General features: G+C 46.1%; 1 protein-coding gene across 1 annotated transcript in view; it reads right to left on the reverse strand.

The window, feature by feature from the left end:
* LOC142789998 (uncharacterized) overlaps positions 1–6,463 on the reverse strand; it is a 33,998-nt gene extending 27,535 nt beyond the window's left edge. The window contains exon 1 of the mRNA XM_075885027.1: positions 6,305–6,463. Within this exon, the coding sequence (XP_075741142.1) occupies positions 6,305–6,359 (55 nt within the window). The 5' untranslated portion in view covers positions 6,360–6,463. The remainder of the gene's footprint in view (positions 1–6,304) is intronic.
* Positions 6,464–19,333: the final 12,870 nt, after the last annotated feature.

The raw sequence follows: 19,333 nt of genomic DNA on the forward strand, positions 1-19,333 counted from the left end.
TGAGAAACAGTGAAATAACAACTGAAACGCTTATTCGCTTTCCTCTGTACCTGTAAGTACGTTTCATGCGTCATTCGTGCGTGAAAAACGCGGGAAACATTTCAATCTGCATGCCATTCTGCGCGTGATCTTTGAATTTGTTGCTATCGCGTTCATTTCTTCGTCATTGCGGCAAAGTTACGACTTTTCTTTCTTGAGTTTTCTGTATTTAGATATGTATACACATACGGTGCATGACGGTGGCGGTGGTAATGACGCCAAAAACCAGCCGAAACTGTCCATTTAATAGTTATCGCAATAAAATAACGTGAGCGTCAAGAGAAAGTTCACTCGATCATCTCCAAAAAAAGGAAAGCAACGATGCCAACCTAGTATGAACTGAAATTTAGGAAATCCTTTCGTGCCTTTGCGTTCCTTTTGCAATAGCTTTTTTTACTGCTCAAACGAGCCTTTTTTCGGAAGTAAACAAAAAAATTAACATTCATTGAATCATCTATTACGAAAACGGATACCCTTGATTCGCTTGCACAACCACATCCGAAGTCGCACAATAACGGACTACTTGGCTTAGTAACACATGTGCAGAACCTCCACCCACGCCTCTTTGGCTTTGCTGCCACAGAAAGTTTTCGCCGAGTATAATTAGCCGGCGGCCCGTTCTCAGGTAGCTAGCAGACGATGACCGTGACGTAGAGGGCCCGTACCGGTCGAGCAGCGTGCTAGAATGTACAGTTCGATCATGATGAACATGTGCGTGGCTTCAGATTTATTGCGTTCACGATGGTACATGTAAAGCGCTCGGTCGGAACTAATCTCAGAGGCCACGGGGCTCATTATTCTAAAGCATATTTAGTGAACCCATTGAAAGCTTCAGTATAAATTTAAACAGCCCGTGCCTTTAAAGTGTGTCATTAGAAAAACTTGCGGATTCTTATTGCATGGGTGCACTTCTACACTCAGTGGAACGACAAACAATGAAGGAACATGCCTCTGGCTGGCAAACGTCGTCCAACTTTGTCGACCATCCTGGACACCGTGCCGTGTTTCATCGTAACCAATTGAACGTAGCGCGCTGATGGATGCATTTGGCATTTTTCCTAGTTGATTGATTGATATGTGGGGTTTAACGTCCCAAAACCATCATATGATTATAAGAGTCGCCGTAGTGGAGGGCTCCGGAAATTTCGACCACCTGGGGTTCTTTAACGGACACCCAAATCCAAGCACATGGGCCTACAACATTTTTGCCTCCATCAGAAATGCAGCTGCCGCAGACGGGATTCGAACCCGCGCCCTGCGGGTCAGCAGCCGAGTACCTTAGCCACTAGACCTACGTGGTGGGGCGACATTTTCCTAGTGTTAACTCATTTAAAAAAGGGTGTCACCAGAGCTCGAAAACATCCCTAGTTTCACCATGCTCGGGCCATCATGTTTATTTAGCAAACCTGGTTTGTGATTCGCAAATATAATTTGTTTGATAGTACTGCTCTTAGGTGGAAATTTAGGCTTATTTCGGTGCTGGGCGTATTGAAAGCAAAGCCTTGTGGCGAATGGCGATGGATACCCATGAAAGATAGGTTTTGATTACTGGGCCTATTCTGGCGCCTATAATAAGAAAAGCTTTGTACGCTACAATGGCCGGTATGAGAAAGTTCCAGCACGACTTGTTGCAGAGCATATAACAAACGAAGGCGTCTATGCAGTGACGTGAGCAATGAGCGCATCGTGATACACCCTTGTAGACTTTACCACTTGCGTTTGCAAACATCATCGCTGCAGCCCCGCATCCCGAAACGTACCACGACGTTCGTTGAAGGGGGGACAAGCATTGTAAATGAAAGCACACCCAAGATCAAAAGCTTGCGGGAAGCGAAATACTCATGAAAGTTGTATTCTCACTTTATCTTTCTGTGCTTTTTTCTTGTGCAGATGCTTTACATCTCCCAGTTAATTTCACGCAGTTTTTCGTAGTCATGAATTACCACCTCTGCGATTAGTTCTCGTAAATTACCTGGAAACTTCCGACCAATCATTCCTGCCTGTATAACTGGTATTGTAACCTTAACATTTACCAGCTTCATTAGAAGCATTACGCACTAAAAAAAAGCCGAAATTCACAGTTGTGGAGCCAACGTCCTGGGAAAGATTGCTGTACGGTGCATGTTTGAATCACTTCGCATTCAATGCTCGAAAGTACTGCTCATCAGTTATCTCTCTTCCTGTTATAAAATGATAGCTGTACTTATTTATCATACAGTTGTAATGGTAAAATTGGGCACTTGCTAATAAATATATGTGGTTGGTGCCCATCTTCAGTCTGAAGACTCTGCACAATAGCACAAGGCAAAATAAACATTGAAGCATCTCTTGTGCCACTTTCCTGCAGTACGCCTACAGTGGGCAACCGTGGCCGCCACGCTTAGTCTCGACGAACAACTAGCGACAAACCCCAAAGGAGTTTCCTTTCCTTAACCAACAATTCAACCAAAACATCAGCGTGGTCCTGTGCAGCCTTGGCGACACCAGCCTAAATAGCAAGATATAGAGTGGCTTCTGCTTCTCGCATAGACAAGGCTGGGAACGCTGTTCTTCCCTGGAACCTCTACCTCTCTACCTCTTCCCACATTTTCGTTCACCATTTCCTTTAGATGCTGCGCCGTGCTTTATCAAGCGGTTGCCAAAATAGTGTCTTTCTCTAACATCACTTATACCTCCTCCCTCTGGCTGTACAGCTAATGTACCAGGGCGACGAAGATACCCCATTCACTCTATCGTCTCGGAATCACTGAATCACAGAAGCTCCAACAGGTCCTCATTGTTTTCGCGAGTGAAAGGCTCGCTTAAACAGTATTTGGGTTACCCTAATTTTTCATTTTATGTCTGTTTAACAAGACTAGCTTCTAACACGAGGTGAACTTATAGTTTACATGGGGAGATTTGAGGAGTGCAAGAAAACTATTCAGTTTTTCAGGTATGCACATGCCATCTTCTCCTCGTATGCCAACAAGAAAATATAACTTCTACTCTTTCAATACGCTAACTTAATCGATATTAGTGAACTTCACTAGCTGACCTGCGCTCAACGTTAAACCTCACATATCTATCCTAAAGCTTCGATTATCTCAGTGCGGCCTTTTGCAATCAACTGGAGCAGTGTGGTGTCATGCATCCGAAGCAGATCACAGGGACCACGTCGAACTAATGCCCGCGTTTGAGATATCTCCTTCACCAGATGGGCGTAATGATCCGTGGTGTTCACAAGAATGCTACCTGCTTTTCAATATGAAGACTTTTTTTTGTGAACTGCAGACATTTTGAGCATCTATCTATCTATCTATCTATCTATCTATCTATCTATCTATCTATCTATCTATCTATTTATCTATCTATCTATCTTTCTATCTATCTATCTATTATGTCTGGGGGCTAACGTGATCACATCCTTAGCTTGGGGTAAACCAAAATTATTGTGCGGGAAGGGCGGGGGGGTATGATGGCATGACGAGTATGACTCGCTGGTCCACGACAAGAATATTGTTAAAATACCGCCTCGTACGTCGCCAAACCCCTACCGCCAGCCGTGTGGAACGTACAAGCGAGCGGTTATGTGCCACAGGTATGCGGGTAGATGCCACATGTGAATGACAATTTATATCTACCCAGGAACGGCGGGAACTGCGGTGGGTAATTTTAACGCGTGGCAATAGATTCTGCACGCATATCAAGTATTCTACCACACAGCCACGCCAGGTCTCGGAACTAATTTTCATGTAAACCGTATTGCTCATGAAATACAAATTGTGGTTGCAGTGCTGGCTATCCAGTTTATAAGCATTCCATATGTACGCTTATGACACAGCCGTCTCGTCGGGTTAACACCATTTCTAGTTAAGGGCCATTCGCTTAAACTGATTAATGTGGCAGTTTCAGAGGATACTATCTTTACGAGAACCAGCGCCTGATGTTGCCATGCATGCTCCTTTCTTTGTTTCATGCTGCCAGCCCATTATACGTGCATATAGTGCCTTGAGCTAATAGCGCCAAATTGTCTGAGAGTATTCGAGATTACCTTGTGGTAATTTCTTCTGCTTGAGAGGGCAAACGTGAACAGCTGAGTTAGTTCTAGAACCAGGGTGGCCCCTACTGATAGTTTCAACACCGCATCTATATATGCCGACGTGTCTTGCCTTGAATCAGCTGGTCGACGGCCGACGCTCTCTTCACCGTTATAAGTGCCTGTGTATATCACTGTAATCTGACTGACCCGTCTATCGACCACAAATTTCGCTAAATAAACTGCTTCATCTTGGACATACAGTCTGCTGCCTTCGTCAACGTCATGACCACATATCAGATTTGCGCTTCTGGTGTTGCTAATATCCATGTTGCTGTTGGCATCGTTGCGCACCTGTAAACACCTGGTTATATAAAACACTTTAAAACACTGTTAAACACTTGCCTGCGCGTGCATTTGTACATATCGTTAGCGCTCCTTCGTAATGTTTCGCTCAGTAAAAAAAAAATTACAACACGTCCCCTTACATCCACATGCTTCGCATTACACCGATTCCCAAGGTGCGTGGTATCTGTCGAATTTTTTTTTTCAATGAGACCATTTATTTGGCTGATATTATTCTGACAGCTAATTGACCTTAATCTTAAAGAAATTTGCGCTTCGATTTCATATGTATCTTGTATAACTACTAAGCAGAACGCTTTCATCCTTGATGTCTACGTGTTTATTTTTCTATTGAAGCCTCACTCTACTCGAGCCAACACTCAACCTTCAGTATATGTACATGGTAAGAAGAGGATCCCGGTATGCTCTTGAAACACGAACTTCCACTAGAGGCTGGTGCCATAACGATGAGTGCTGCATTATGACGTTCGTCACCTCGCATCCGCGATGTTCACCGTGAACCTGCAAAGCTGCTCACATTCCGATATGACAAAAGTGAGCTGTTTGTTGAGAACATAGTAGGTCGTTAAGCGCAAATGATTGCCTATTGGTAGTCGTGTCACTGACAAATTTTCATAACATCATTTTGAGGCGCATGCTGCTGGGACATAATTTGTCTTTTCGGCAATGTTAAAACTCTGTATACGCCGAAGCCAGACAAAGCGTATAAGTTATATTACTTTGAAGTTAACGATTAGTATGCCACCACCTTCAAGCTATCCTTTCTGCAAGGATCGTCATCACGATGAGTCAAAAAGGTTTACTACATGGGTTTGGGAAGTCTGCGTCCCGCATGCCGTGTAAACCACCAAAATTGCTGTTCAAGTCGTTGGAACACATATATTTACGTTTGTTTGCACGCACCATGCACGAGTGACAGAAGAAGGCAGAGATTTTGACAGTACGTGTCGAGTTGCTGTCTCCCTGCGATACCACATTGTGTTTACACGACACTGCGAAACCACCGCGCCACATCGAAACAAAGCGTATTTTCAAGGTAGCTCATGAAAACAAGGCATTTATTTTGTCTACCTCAGTATGGTTGAGGGAACTGCTAAGGCGGATAATCTGAGGAGCACGTGCACTACATGGATGACAGAAAGATCTGAAACAAACGCCCAAAAGTAAAGCTGAGCACGCTTGGCTGCCCATTATAGAGAGAGGGCTGCTGAGAGATGAAAACTGGAATTGAGATCTCACTTAGTTTGTAACCCCTGCCGCTGTATCGTTTCCTCGTTTTCATGGCCGACATTTGTACAAATGTTTTTTTCTTACTGCGATTAAAATTGTAGGTGCATTTATAAGTCGCCATTGTGTTCCCTAATAATTTAAAAGTTATAACATTGTCTTGCACTTTGTCTATTCTATGAGCCTACAAAAGTTTGCGACGCCTGCGAAGTGGGCCGTTTCAGGCAGAGATAAGCCGTGCCGACCAGCTATGTGGAGAGAAGTAGCATGAAAGGGTGCCGGTGAGAAGGCTGCATCTCTCAGGCGACAACTGCGACCTTTGAACGAAATGGCGTGGTCCTGCTTGATATCTCAACTGAGGTCAGTACATGGTTCATACCCCTGTGCGTGCAGTGCTCTGGCCACCTATACTTCACTCTCACCGCTTAAATACCACAGGATATCTGCTTAGCTCTCTAGCGCGACCACATGTCCTTACGGTAGCGTTTTTAAAGCTATACGTCAGACTGAACCCTAATGCTGATAGCGGCTAGGCTTATTTCGTATAAAATTCCAATTTGTGCTGTCTCAAAGTCACTGCTTTGCCTTTGTGGCAAAACTGTGACTCTTTATTACGATATGCGCATGGTGTGTAAATTGATACCTCAATCAACTTACCGGTGCACAGCAAGGCGATAGCAACGAAAGCTGTCATGATGGCCCCTTGCTGCATAGCAACCCGCTTGAACAACTTGCTGCGGCGCGTATACGGTGCAAGGCTCGAGCTCTGGCGTACCGTAAGCGATAATCCCCACCTGCGTTACGCAACGCTCGCAGGTTTTGTACAAGGTGGCATGCACTTGTTCGATCCCGTCATCAAGTAAGAAAATCGAAAGAAGAAGGTCGACCTTCATTTTTTTCTTTCGCGAAAGTTTCGCTGATATCAATAGGAGCTACGGTCCAGCCAGTATTTTCTCTATAGCATTTTCGCCATGTTTCTTCGAATTGAAAAAGGCAGGGCTTTCTTACTGCTAAGGCATGTCGCAGCGTCACGGAACAATGGGTTGCCAAGAATATGCTCTTAGATGGGCATTGTGTGCGGAGGCGACAAATGTTGCTTGGGCATTATCTCTTTGCAGCGTCGTGCACATTGACTACTTCAAGCGGTTTTCTTTTTGAGCTTCGTAGGCGTTTATGAGCGTTAAGATACCTTTATATACATTTACAGTGTAACCTAATGAATTGTTTCAGAAATTTTAAGGAGATATGAATTGTACATAGCAATGAGTGGACATGACTGGAGATAAAATTATGAAAGGGGCTCACCTTTTTATTGCAATTTATAGCGTGTTCAGGTCGAAAAACGTGGCTCCTTAACGTGATTCGCTGGTAAAATAATTTAATCAAGGAAGTTTAACTTGTGTACTTTTTTTGTACTTTCTTTTCAATTTTGTAATTACATCGAATATATGGATTTACGCCCAAGCGTAAATAAAAAACTTCTGCGTGAGAGCGATGATAATAAAATCATAATTTCAGATGTTTTACTCGCCAATACCGGGAAGGTATTATGAGCCATGCCAGAGAGAAGAACTGAGGACTAGTATTGACCACCTGAGCTTCTTTACCACGCACCATAAACTAAGTACACGGGTGTATCTGAATTCAGGCCTCACCCAACTGCAGGCACTGTAGCGTTATCGTTTTCTTTGATCGGATCAACTAATATTGAGATGCCTTGTGACGTTACTGATGTAAAGTGATAAGAAGCGGTTGTGGAATAAACACGCTTCTTTTAGTTAGTGGCATCACAGTACTGTATCGCTCACTGTACCGCTCAGCTCATGCGCACTGTACCGCTCGGCTCAGAGCGGATACGGCAGCCTCAAGTGACCGCTTGTCAAACCCACGATTTCCAGTTTAGCAGCATGACACCCCGATAGCAATAACACTTATGACGAATAAAGCACACACTACAGAATGAAGATTTTTCTGACTGAGTATCAGCGATAGGGTACTGTGCTGTCTGGAACCAAAAAACGTCATTCTTGTTTGTTTTTTGTTGTTGTTGAAGCCACAGAGGTATGCTGGATTGTCATCTGTTGCAGCAGTCATCGTGTCGTTGAATCATAAAAATGCAGTGCCTTCGTGATTCAAGACTACAGTTGCTGTGTTAGTCGCATGTGCACACGCTGGGATATGGCGGTTACAGTGAGCAGTACTGACCAGAAGGTCACGGGTTTGGTCCCCACCGCAGGGTTTGCATTCCGATAGAGGCGTAATGTGAGAGATCCGTGTACTATGCTATGATGTGATCGAATGAGGCCGTTTTGTAACCAACGTGCCATTACAAGTTCTGGCCGGGTTGATAGACATATAGGTTCGTGAAGTCAATCGAGCTTATCCATTTTTTTTTACTCATCCTATCTCTTTCGTCCGTCGCTGCCCTAGATTAACAGTGTATAGTTTGACAGAGGAGGAAACAAGAACTCGCAACGCTCAACAGGCGTTGACTCAACCCAGCAGACGAAACAGAAGCGCTGTCAGCAAAGCAGAAGCTGGCCAGTAACGCCACATGCTCCACTTTTTCAGTTCTTTAACTCCACCGCCAAAGATGCCGCAATATGTTGGCCGGCTTGACCGCGTGCCCGGCTATCATCGCGCTTTCTTGGCCACCTTTGACGCAAAAATTTTGGTATGTCTGTCTGTACCCTTGTCTGCTTGTCCGCCCTTAACGATACCTCAAACGCCACCAAACGATGCCCCAAACGGCCTACGCCATCCGCAGCGCCCATCAATATTGTTCAGATTCAGCGTTCATACTTGTGCGATTGTCAATTCAAAAACAATTATTGCCATCTTAAGTCCCATTCCAATTTTCACGTAGCCGGCAAACTAGACAGCTCCGAGAAGACCACATCGTAGACAAATATGATGCAGGCTACTTTGCTGTCTAAACAAGATGACGACTCAGCAAATCGCTCAGACAGACCAAATCTCGCCGGAATGGTCGTCTGCACGCAAGCGGACGCTTTTCTAGAAGCTAAATGTGAGCAAATTTTATTTTTTTAAAGATTTTATTACAAATTAAGCCAGAAAATACAACTGTTACGTTTGTTTATTTTGCTTTTTTCAACGCGAGATGGTGCCACGTCGCGTAAAAGCCGTCCAAACGTGTTCCAAATCTCGGACAGCATAGGCTCGATGCTGTCTTCTAGGCAGTCGGCTTAGACTGTCTACTTGCTGTCTATGAATTGGAACACAGCCTGAGCAGGGCATGCTAAGTCCGTGACGGGCATTTTATGCCACATGACATTGTCAAGACTTACAAGCACGTCATTGCCGGCCAGGTTGTTGAAATAGACCGCGGCTTTTGGGCATGACAACCTGAAGCCGTGCCGTGTCGATTTTCGAATGTTCCATGCTATTTTTCCACAGCGATCAAAAGGTGGCGGTCGCCTAGGAATAAGGGCAGCTCACCCAACCAAGTCGTACTCGTTGCTACACCGTCAGCGGAGTACCAGCAATAGGATCCTGATTCCGCGTGCAACATTTATTTCGCACAGATTGTCGAAAACGGCTCATCTTTAAAACTTCCGAAGAACTGGAGAATGGCGGACCCTGAGGAGTAACCTCGGCATGTTGTCTTTTACAATGCGAGAGTGGGTTACGATGTTGACGCAATCCTGAAGAGCTTCGCGATTAGCGAGGACCTCACGTACAGCCCCGGCCAGCCGGATGGATGGCTGGATGGATGTGGCTGTACCCTTTAGATCGGGCGGCAGCTAACGCCACCTAGCCGTAATACTTAGTGAACTAACCATAACAGTTATCTGTTTTCTTCTTTAAATAATGATGTTGAGGATTCGTACATCGCAATGAAGGGTTTAATTTTCACTCGTGCCTTGACTTTAGCCACCAATCAGATAACCTCCTTCTAGTTAAGTCTACCCGCTTAAAGTCTATTTTGCCCTCGCTGTCCCTAAATCCCAATGCTTTGAAAAACTCTGCGCCATCATCCTGAACTATAGGGTGAAGCCCTTTACAGAACATTATCAAGTGTTCGGCAGTTTCTTCTTCCTCTCCACACGCACTGCATACTGTGTCTACCTCTTCGTATTTGGCCCGATATGTCTTGGTTCGCAATACTCCCGTTCTGGCCTCAAACAGTAGAGAACTACCCCGAATAATATCATAGATCCTTTCCTTGGCAACTTCCTGCTTAAAAGTTCGATAGATCTCTAGCGCGGACTTCTTAATCATGCCCATTCTCCACAAGTCAGTCTCCGTTTCCTTCACTTTCTTCTTAACCGATAGTTATTTTTGGTTTAGCCACCTGCTGTTTTCTAAGTATTTACCGGTCAACTTCCTGGTTCGCTTCTTCCAAATTGTATTGGCATTCTTCATGTACAAGTAGCTGAAAACCTTCCTTGCCCAACGCTCCTCCCCCATTTCTCTCAATCGCTTCTCAAATTTTATCTTGCTGCTAGCTTCCCTGCCCTCAAATGATGTCCATCCCATATCACCTTGTACTCCCTGATTTGGTGTATTCCCGTGAACTCCTAAAGCAAGCCTACCTATTCCACTTTGCTTAATTTCTAATCTTGCTTGAACTTCTGATCTCATGCACAAGACCGCATTGCCGAACGTCGGCCCAGGAATCATAACTTCTTTCCATATTCCTCTCACAACATCATACCTATTGTAATTCCACAGGGCCCTATTTTTCATGACTGCTGCATTCCTGTTACCTTTAGTCGCCACGTATATTTCGTGTTCCCTCCGATACTTGGTCCCATTGCTTATCCATACGCCCAGATATTTGTATTTATCTGTTATCTCTAGCGTGACCTCCTGTATTCTAAGCTCACTACCTTCGTTGTCATTGAAAATCACGACTGCTGATTTTTCCTTACTGAATCTAAAATCTAACCTATCTCCCTCATTACCGCAGATGTCCATCAATCTCTGCAAATCTTCCTTGTTGTTGGCCATTAGCACTATATCATCTGCGTACATTAATGCTGGTAGTGTCTGATCAATAAGTTTTCCTTGTTTGACTAAAAAGAGGTTGAAGCCCAGTCCATTTCCCTCTAATTTTGCCTCTAATCCTTGTAGGTACATCATGAATAATAAGGGTGACAGGGGGCCCCCCTGCCTAAGGCCCCCTTTTACCTCTGCAGGCTTGCATACCTGTTTTTCCCACTTTATAACTACCTTGTTACCTTTATAGATACCCTTTAAAAGATTAGTGACTACATGTTCCACGCCTAGTGTGTCCAGTATTCCCCACAATTCCTCTTGAACCACGCTATCGTACGCTCCCTTGATATCCAAAAATGCTAGCCACAGGGGCGTGTGTTCCTTTTCTGCTATTTCGATGCACTGTGTCAGTAAGAACAGATTGTCTGCCAACCTCCTGTGTTTCCGAAACCCATTCTGCAGTTCCCCAGCACCCCCTCATCCTCTATCCATGCCTGCAGTCTTTCCTTTATAATCTGCATCGCCAGCCTGTAGACCACTGATGTCACTGTTATAGGACGGTAGTTGTTTATGTCAGCTTTGTCCCCCTTTCCTTGATAGATCGTGCTCATCCTGCTAAGTTTCCATCCATCGGGAACTTCACCATCGATTATTATTGTGCTCACTGCCGCTCTCAAAGCCTGCTTAGACTTCGGACCTAATGTCTTTATCAGCCTAATTGGAATGTCATCTGGGCCTGTCGATGTACTACTAGGAACCTTTTTCTCAGCCCTTTCCCACTCTTGTTGTCAAAATGGATCCATTGCACCACTTGATTCGTCCTTGTCTATTGTGGTGCATAAAGTACTTTTTTGTTAAAATTTTTCTGTCGCCCTTGTTCTTATATATTCAATAGCTTCGTCCCCTTCTAGCCCAGCGCCTTCGGCTGTAGTTATGAAACTCTGCTTTAGGCTCGTCTTATTTCTTAGGGAGTTTAGATGGTTCCAAAATTTCGCAGCTGCCTTTCTATCTTTTTATGTACTTCTGCCAGCCACTGAGCTCCCTTTCTTCTAATCTTTTCATTGATCAGAAGGGATGCATCCCTTCTACAGCTTAGAAAGGTTTCCCATTTTCTTTCAACATCATCTGTCGGTTCACCCCGCTGCTTAGCATGTCTGTGTTCCCTAGAGGCTTCCTGACGTTTTGCTATGGCTCTCTTAACTTCCTCATCCCCCCAACTTTTGGGCCGGCCTTGCTCTGCAGCGCGACACCTTGCGGCCGTTGCGCGTTGCGACGTCGCGTGCACAGGAACATGCGTGGCCTTACATACATGCTGGCCTGCTCTGTACGGCTGACAACGTTGGTTGGCGTGTCTTTTAACCAAAGACCTGCACTCGCTCCGGGCACTCTCGTCATATCTGTTTTATAAGACGAAGCGCGTTTTCACCGATAACACACGCCTGCATAAACAACGCACTCTTTGTGACCGGTTTCATTTTGTGGCCATCTAAAATTTTTTCATGAGTTTGATGCATTATCATATCTTCATATAATCACGCGTCTTGAAACAGCCACAACTGAGCGTGCATTGTTGATGCAAGCGCGCTATATCAGTCGGAACCAAGGAGGATTTGCTTTAATCCTCCTTGGTCGGAACGCGCTTTATGTTAAGCGATCTGAGGGAGCACGGATCTAAAGCTAAGCAAGCAAACCTTCTTATGTTGTCACCGTTGAATAGAATGCCATGTCTGTTAGGCCGCGAATGCTAGATTAGATTTGTGGGATCTAACGTCCCAAAACCACCATATGATTATGAGAGACGTCGTAGCGGAGAGCTCTGGAAATTTCGACCACCTGGGGTTCTTTAACGTGCACCCAAATATGAGCACCCAAATACACGGGCCTACAACATTTCCACCTCGATCGGATATGCAGCCGCCGCAGCCGGGATTGGAACCCGCAACCTGCGGGTCAGCAGCCGAGTACCTTAGCCAGTAGACCAGCGCGGCGGGGCAAGGCCGCGCACGTGATGTCACAACTCGCGATTGGCGCAAGGTGTCGCGCCAAAGTGCAAGGCTGGCTCAATGGTCGCAAGACCCAGCTTCAGCGAAGTAGTGGTCGGGCTGGGAGGGGACAAAGCAGCCGGCGTCACAGGTGCAAGTAGCCCCCACTTGCAGGAGGCTCCAGCTGAAAAGTCACAGCATGTGATAATTGTTGGGGACTCGAATTTAAATCGATGCGCAGAAGCAATCAAAGAGAGGGCAAGAGGGGACAAGAGGGTTGCAGTAGGGACGTTCCCAGAACGCAAGATGGAAGCAGTCATGACGCAAGCGAGCGCAAAACTCAAAACTACAGGCGATGGACAAAACCTCGTGATAATTGCACGCGGTTTAAACGATGTTTTAAATGAACATGCGGCAGGACTAGTGACCACACTAGCGAAAGGGGTCGATGACATGCGCGCCACTTCTCCTCAAGAACAGGTAGTGATAAGCACAATACCGGAGGTACCGGAGCGTGACGGCAACCTGCAAAAAGCGGTTGTCAACGCAAACCAAGAGATATGGCGGATGAGTTGAGTGAAAGGCTTAGAGGTGGTGGAAATAAACGGAGAGGTGCACAGAGGGGGTGGTTTTCAACGAGACAGAATCCACTTCGATGGGCGGCTACGTCATGAGGTGGGTTGGCGACTTGCAGGACGCGCAGTAGCTTTTTTTTGGAGGGGAGGGGGGGGCACGCAGGCTTTTCGCGGTGCAGGATAGCTAGTAACGAGAAAAACAATCAGTGAGACCCTTTGACAGGTGGTATGGACAGATACGATTACAAAGTGGCACCAATACCTTATACAGGTAGAGTCCGGGGCAAAAATAGACGCAGCCACGAGGGCTGAGCCAATTCAGACGTCGGGTATATTAACATGCACGGTGGCAGAAACAGGCTGAAGTGGGAAGAGACAGAAGAACAGCTAAAGGAGGAGAGGCCGATGGTATACAGTTTTGTAAAAGACATCTTAGGGACATGGAACAACCTCCTAACAATGAGGACTACGCGAGGGAATATTGTAATAGAACAAAAGGCAGTAGAAAGGGCAGTGGTATTGGGGCATTCATTCATAAAAGTCCAGACTGCCAAATGGTCAAGCAGGAGTGCAAGCAACATTCATGGCGAAAAGGGAAAGTGGAAGGGCAAATGAACCTCCTTGGTTTGGTGTACTTGTGGATGGGAGCAAAGGCCAGAGAGGAAAACCAGGCAATGGTGAAGTTTATATCAAAGGACATTGAGGAATTATGAAGAGAGTGCGAGATAATTCTACTAAGAGATATGAATGCGCATATAGAAGACATAGATAGGTATACCAACCTAACAGGCAAAATCATCATGGATATGTGTGAAAGGCATGATTCAATCATTTGCAACAATACTGAGAAGTGTGAAGGGCAAATAACAAGGGAGGTGGGAAGGCTGCAGTCAACGATAGATTACGCACTGATGTAACATAGGATGTATCAGGGGAATGCACATAGATGAAGGTGGCTCCAGAAGTCTGGGTAGTGATCACAAACGTATCAAGCTAAGTTTTGGAAGAGCCGTGAAAGTAGGAAGGAGACAAGATGAGCAACTACAGAAAAATTTTTATTCAAAAAGGCAAATAGAAATAGTTACTAAACAAATTGAGAAAGTAATCACTGAGGATAAAAAACAGTGTGGACATACGCAAGTTTCATATTAGACTGTTTGAGCTAGAGCTTGCTAAGGACACCCCGGAAAAGAAGACAAGACACCCCGGAAAAGAAGACACAAACCCAAAAGTTGATGAAATGAGGTAGTTAAGAGAGCCATAGCAAAACGCCAGGAAGCCTCTAGAGAACACAGACATGTTAAGCAGCTGGGTGAACCGACAGATGATGTTGAAAGAAATGGGCACCTTTCTAAGCTGTAGAAGGGAAGCATTATTTCTGATCAATGAAAAGATTATAAGAAAGGGTGCTCGGTGGCTGGCAGAAGTACATAAGAAGAATAGAAAGGCAGCTTCGAATTTTCGGAATCATGTTAACTCCCTAAGAAGTGAGACGAGTCTAGAGCAGAGGTTTATAACTACAGCCCACGATGCGGTGGTGAGACTGGGCCTCTCTGTCCACACGTGGGAGCGGCCCACGATCCTACCCCTATTAAACGGGAGTGGAATCCTTCAGGGCCCTAATAAAAGTTTTTCATCCATCTATCCATTCATCTCTTAATTTGAATAAATGTATTTTTCCACCACTAATCACCAAACGGTGAGATATTCTTCGGAAATATTCATTGCGTTAATTTTCTTAAACTTTCTGTATATTATTCAGGTAAATTTTAGACCATTTCTGGGGGGAGGAAGAAGTGATCGCAGAAAACAGCTCCAGCGTTCAGCTCTTGAAGTTTTATTGATTTTCTCGGCGACTTCTGCAGTCTGAGACAAGAACACTGGGGGACGTGGTCCCGTAAAATGGGGGATCAAAACCCCGCCCAGCTTCCGGGCCCTGGACCATCTCATCAGGGTGCGTCCGATGTGAGTGAACGCTTCGGCCCCAACGTGGTGCACAGTTACGCTTCGGATGGCTCTTCCACCGAAGACATGGCCTCGGACAGTAATTTCACCCCTGTTTCAAGCCGCCGTCTGAAGCGAAAGATCAGAAGGACATCGCCGACCGGTCGACAGGCACCGAAAAAAGGCGAGTAGCATGCGGTACTTCACGATCTCGTACATGCCGACAATGACCACAGACGTCCTGAACACTCTGAATAGACAAAGCTTGTCAGAGTATTTCGAACGTGTCGCACCTGGCCAGGTTGAGCAAATACGTGTAAATAGCCGCAAGAACATCCTGTCGGTGGAGGTTACTTCAAAGGCTATACTGGACACGCTAAAGACCATTGTCCAGTTGGGAAACATTCCAGTGCGCGCGTTTTCCGCGTACGACAAGGCAACTACCTTAGGCGTGATTTATGATGTGGACGAAGATATTACAGACTCAAGCCTCGATAAATTGCTTTCTTCGACGGCTCCTATAATTGGTTTTCACCGCTTTGGACGGTCGCGTTGTGTGAAAGTAGTGTTCGAGTCCGAGTCGTTGCCTACTCACGTCAAGGTTGGATATGTGCGTTATCCGGTACGCCCTTATGTGCCGAGGCCTCTACGGTGTCATAAATGTTTGAAATTCGGGCATGTAAGTGCAGTTTGTAAGGGTGTGGTAACTTGCAAACGATGAGGTGGACCTCATGACGATGCCAACTGCAACGCTGCCACAAATTGTCTTAACTGCAAGGGCGCCCACGACGCAATCTCAAAGGCCTGTCCTAAAATGAGGAACCAAATAACCATCATGAAGAAGATGGTTAGGGACCACTCCACGCACAGAGAAGCTGCAAGGGCTGTCCGGCGCAGTATACGTCGTTCACGACACCGACGCAAATAGGGGAGCAGTGCTAACCGAGTTGAAGAACTGATATCAAACGTCCAGGCTTCACCTTCTCGTCCCTTGCTTTTACCGGCCAGAAATGGAGATTTCTGTGCTTCCATACCTTTACAGCCGACGAATGGACGAGCCAACCAGACACCGGTCCGTAATACTTCGGAGTGGCGTTCTTTACCATCAGGATCCACGTGTACGCCCTCCACGCATAATGCTGCTGAATGCAGCGAGCAGGATGACAAGGAGGATAATAATAACATCAAGAGTATGCTTAGAAATTTTATGGGTTCGATGCGCAAGATCCTTAGTGGTCTAAACACTTCGGCGGCTGAAGCTGCTGTCCAGTTACTTGAGGTGCTGGAGCCACTTCTTGTTGTTCTTCAGTAAGCAAACATGGCCTCGATGTTCGAAGATCGCATGCGGCAGACGCTTGTTATGCAGGGGAATGCTCGTGGTTTACGTGGCCGTCTCTCTGATTTTAGACAGCGGGTATTGAAATACCAGCTCCCAATTATTGTCATCTGCGAAGCAAACATGGATTCTACGTTCCGTTTATATGGGTACGTCCAGCTTTGGTCTCACAGTGATCACCGTGCCAGCAAGGTGCTAGTTTGTGTACGCCACGATATGACGTACGTACGACATGACATTCTGTCGCATACAACGAATGATTACGTTTGCTTGACTATAAAGCATAAGAGGCGCACGTTGTCAGTTATTGAAGGATACATCCATCCAAGTGCGAAGATGGACCGCTGCCACCTTAGGTCTGTGCTTCAGGCTGCTCAAAGCCCCCACATTGTCATTGGAGATTTCAACACTCATCATCTCCTCTGGGGTAGCACTGTAATGAACGGCCGTGGCAGAGATTTGTGCGACTGCGTGTGTAATTTTGGACTAAGGGTGCTGAACGATGGATCGCCCACTTTCATTCGGGGTACTTCTTACAGCAGCTGCATCGACATTACTTTGTACCCAGGAGTCTCCTGTCTTCTGCAGCTTGGTCCACGGATATAAAGACTCACGGTAGTAATTACTTGCCAACTTATGTTCAGTTTAGGTAGTACCGCCGTTCAGCCACACGCTGCATTTATCAGACAGACTGGCGTCTTTTCAAGTCATCTGTGAAAACCAGCTGTCAGCGCACTACTACACCATCCGAAGTAGAAGACATCATTTCTTCGTCCCTGCGTGACACAACAAGACAAGTTACCATTCCGCTGCAACGATCAGCTATCAATTTACAATACGAGGCCCTTCGTGCTATCCGTCGCCGCGCAGAACGGCGATACAGAAGAACAAGATCACCGTCAGACCTCTCAGCCTCTTGTCAAGCTCAACGACACGTTCTTCGGCATCTCGACAAGCTGAACAGGCAATGATGGAGGTCGTTCTGCGGTTCTTTGGATCCAAGACAGCCTCTCTCTAAAATTTGGCGGATAGTACGAAGTCTACAATCTTCTCCGCAACAAATTTGGTCATTGCGTGCGGTGGCTTTACATCAGGATCGGAGTGAATTAGAGGTAGCCAAGGACTACTGTAGCCTTGTCGTTTCCACCGCTCACACTGTGACCCAAACTCTTACCACCACTGTGCCCTCGTGTTTCGACGAATGCCTCGAAGGGCTTTTTACAACGCAAGAACTGGACGCTGCAATTTCACTTCCCCGACGCTCATCGGCACCCTGGTCTGACGGGATTACGTACGCTGCACTTCACCATCTTGATACAGATGCACGACAGATCCTGTTATCTTACAACAACACCTCCTGGGAGTCAGGAAATGTTCCAGATAAGTGGAAGTGCAGCCGCATAATCACACTGCTTAAACCGGGGAAGTGCCCTAATGAGCTTTCATCTTACCGGCCGATCGCCTTAAGCAGCTGCGTTGGCAAAGTCATGTAAAGCATGTTATTGTCGGGATTAGAGTGGCTCTTAGAGAGCAATAATCGCTTTCCTGCGTTCAATAATGGCTTTAGGAGAGGCCTATCCGCCATTGACGGGGTCATCAACTTCGTCTCCAATGTTGAACAGGAAAGATGTCGAGGCAGATTAGTGGATGCTGTTTTTCTTGACATTAAAGGCGCCTACGACAATGTCTTACATTATGCCATCCTTGATGCGCTTGAGGATCTAGAAATCGACGGACGACTGTATGCATGGATCGTGAGCTACCTTAGCGACCGTACCGTGTATATGTCAACAAGCGATGCAGATACAGACCATTATAACATTCACCGTAGTGTTCCCCAAGGGAGTGTTCTTTGTCCGACACTTTTTAACATCACCTTGATTGAACTTGCTACTGAACTTCCTGACACAGTGAAGGTGAGCACATATGCGGACGACATCTGCATCTGGGCTTCTGCAGCTACGCGCCCCCAACTGCGTGCTTGACTGCAACGTGCATTGACCATCTCAGCAAGGTACCTACGTCGTCAGGGTCTCGCACTGTCAACTGAAAAATGCGCAGTGCTTGCATTCACACGAAAACAAATGACAAGATACCCACTAACTGTGAATGAAACAGAAATTCGTGCTGTTGCGCAACACAAATTCCTGGGTGTTCGACCGGAATCTATCGTGGTCAAAACACGTCACAGCCTTGAAGTCAAAGCTCAAGAGTTTTGTCCAAGTTCTTCGGTTCATGGCCGGAGCAAGATGGGGCCCTTCTGAGGCAGCTCTCCTGCAACTGTACCAATCTTTATTCGTATGGTACATATGATACAGCAGACCCGTGCATGAAGCCCAGTTGTGCGAGCACGCTAGAAAGCATCCAAGCTCAAGGGTTGCGCACATGTTTGGGTTTACCTCAATGCACATAAACCAAGGGAACTCTCACGGGCTTGTCCAATCTCGGTCTCGGGCTTGTCCAATCAAAGTATATGTGCTGTGCGAGCCTCTTCGAGTCCACCTTCGCCTGTTGACTCGACACAGGCAACATCCCCTATCAGCGCTCCCTGCCAGCCACCGAGACTGCAGTTATTCAAGAACTATATCGCGGCTCGAGAACATCATACCGCCAAGAATTTCTCCCCCACGTGTTCCTGCGACACCTCCGTGGCTCCTGCCTAGACAACTTGTCATACTTCAGATTCCTGGGATTATGAAGAAGTCCCTTGTATCATCGATCAGCCTAAAGCAACTTACACTGCTGCACTTTTATATATACTATGTACGACGGTGTGGCGCACGTATATACTGATGGATCTACCACGTCGCGTACCTCCGCCGCAGCCTTTGTCATCCCGCAGATGAAGATAGCTCGACGTTTTAAGATAGATCACAAGACCACATCA

Source organism: Rhipicephalus microplus, unplaced genomic scaffold, assembly GCF_043290135.1.
Source record: "Rhipicephalus microplus isolate Deutch F79 unplaced genomic scaffold, USDA_Rmic scaffold_63, whole genome shotgun sequence".
NCBI classification, from domain to species: Eukaryota; Metazoa; Arthropoda; class Arachnida; order Ixodida; family Ixodidae; genus Rhipicephalus; species Rhipicephalus microplus.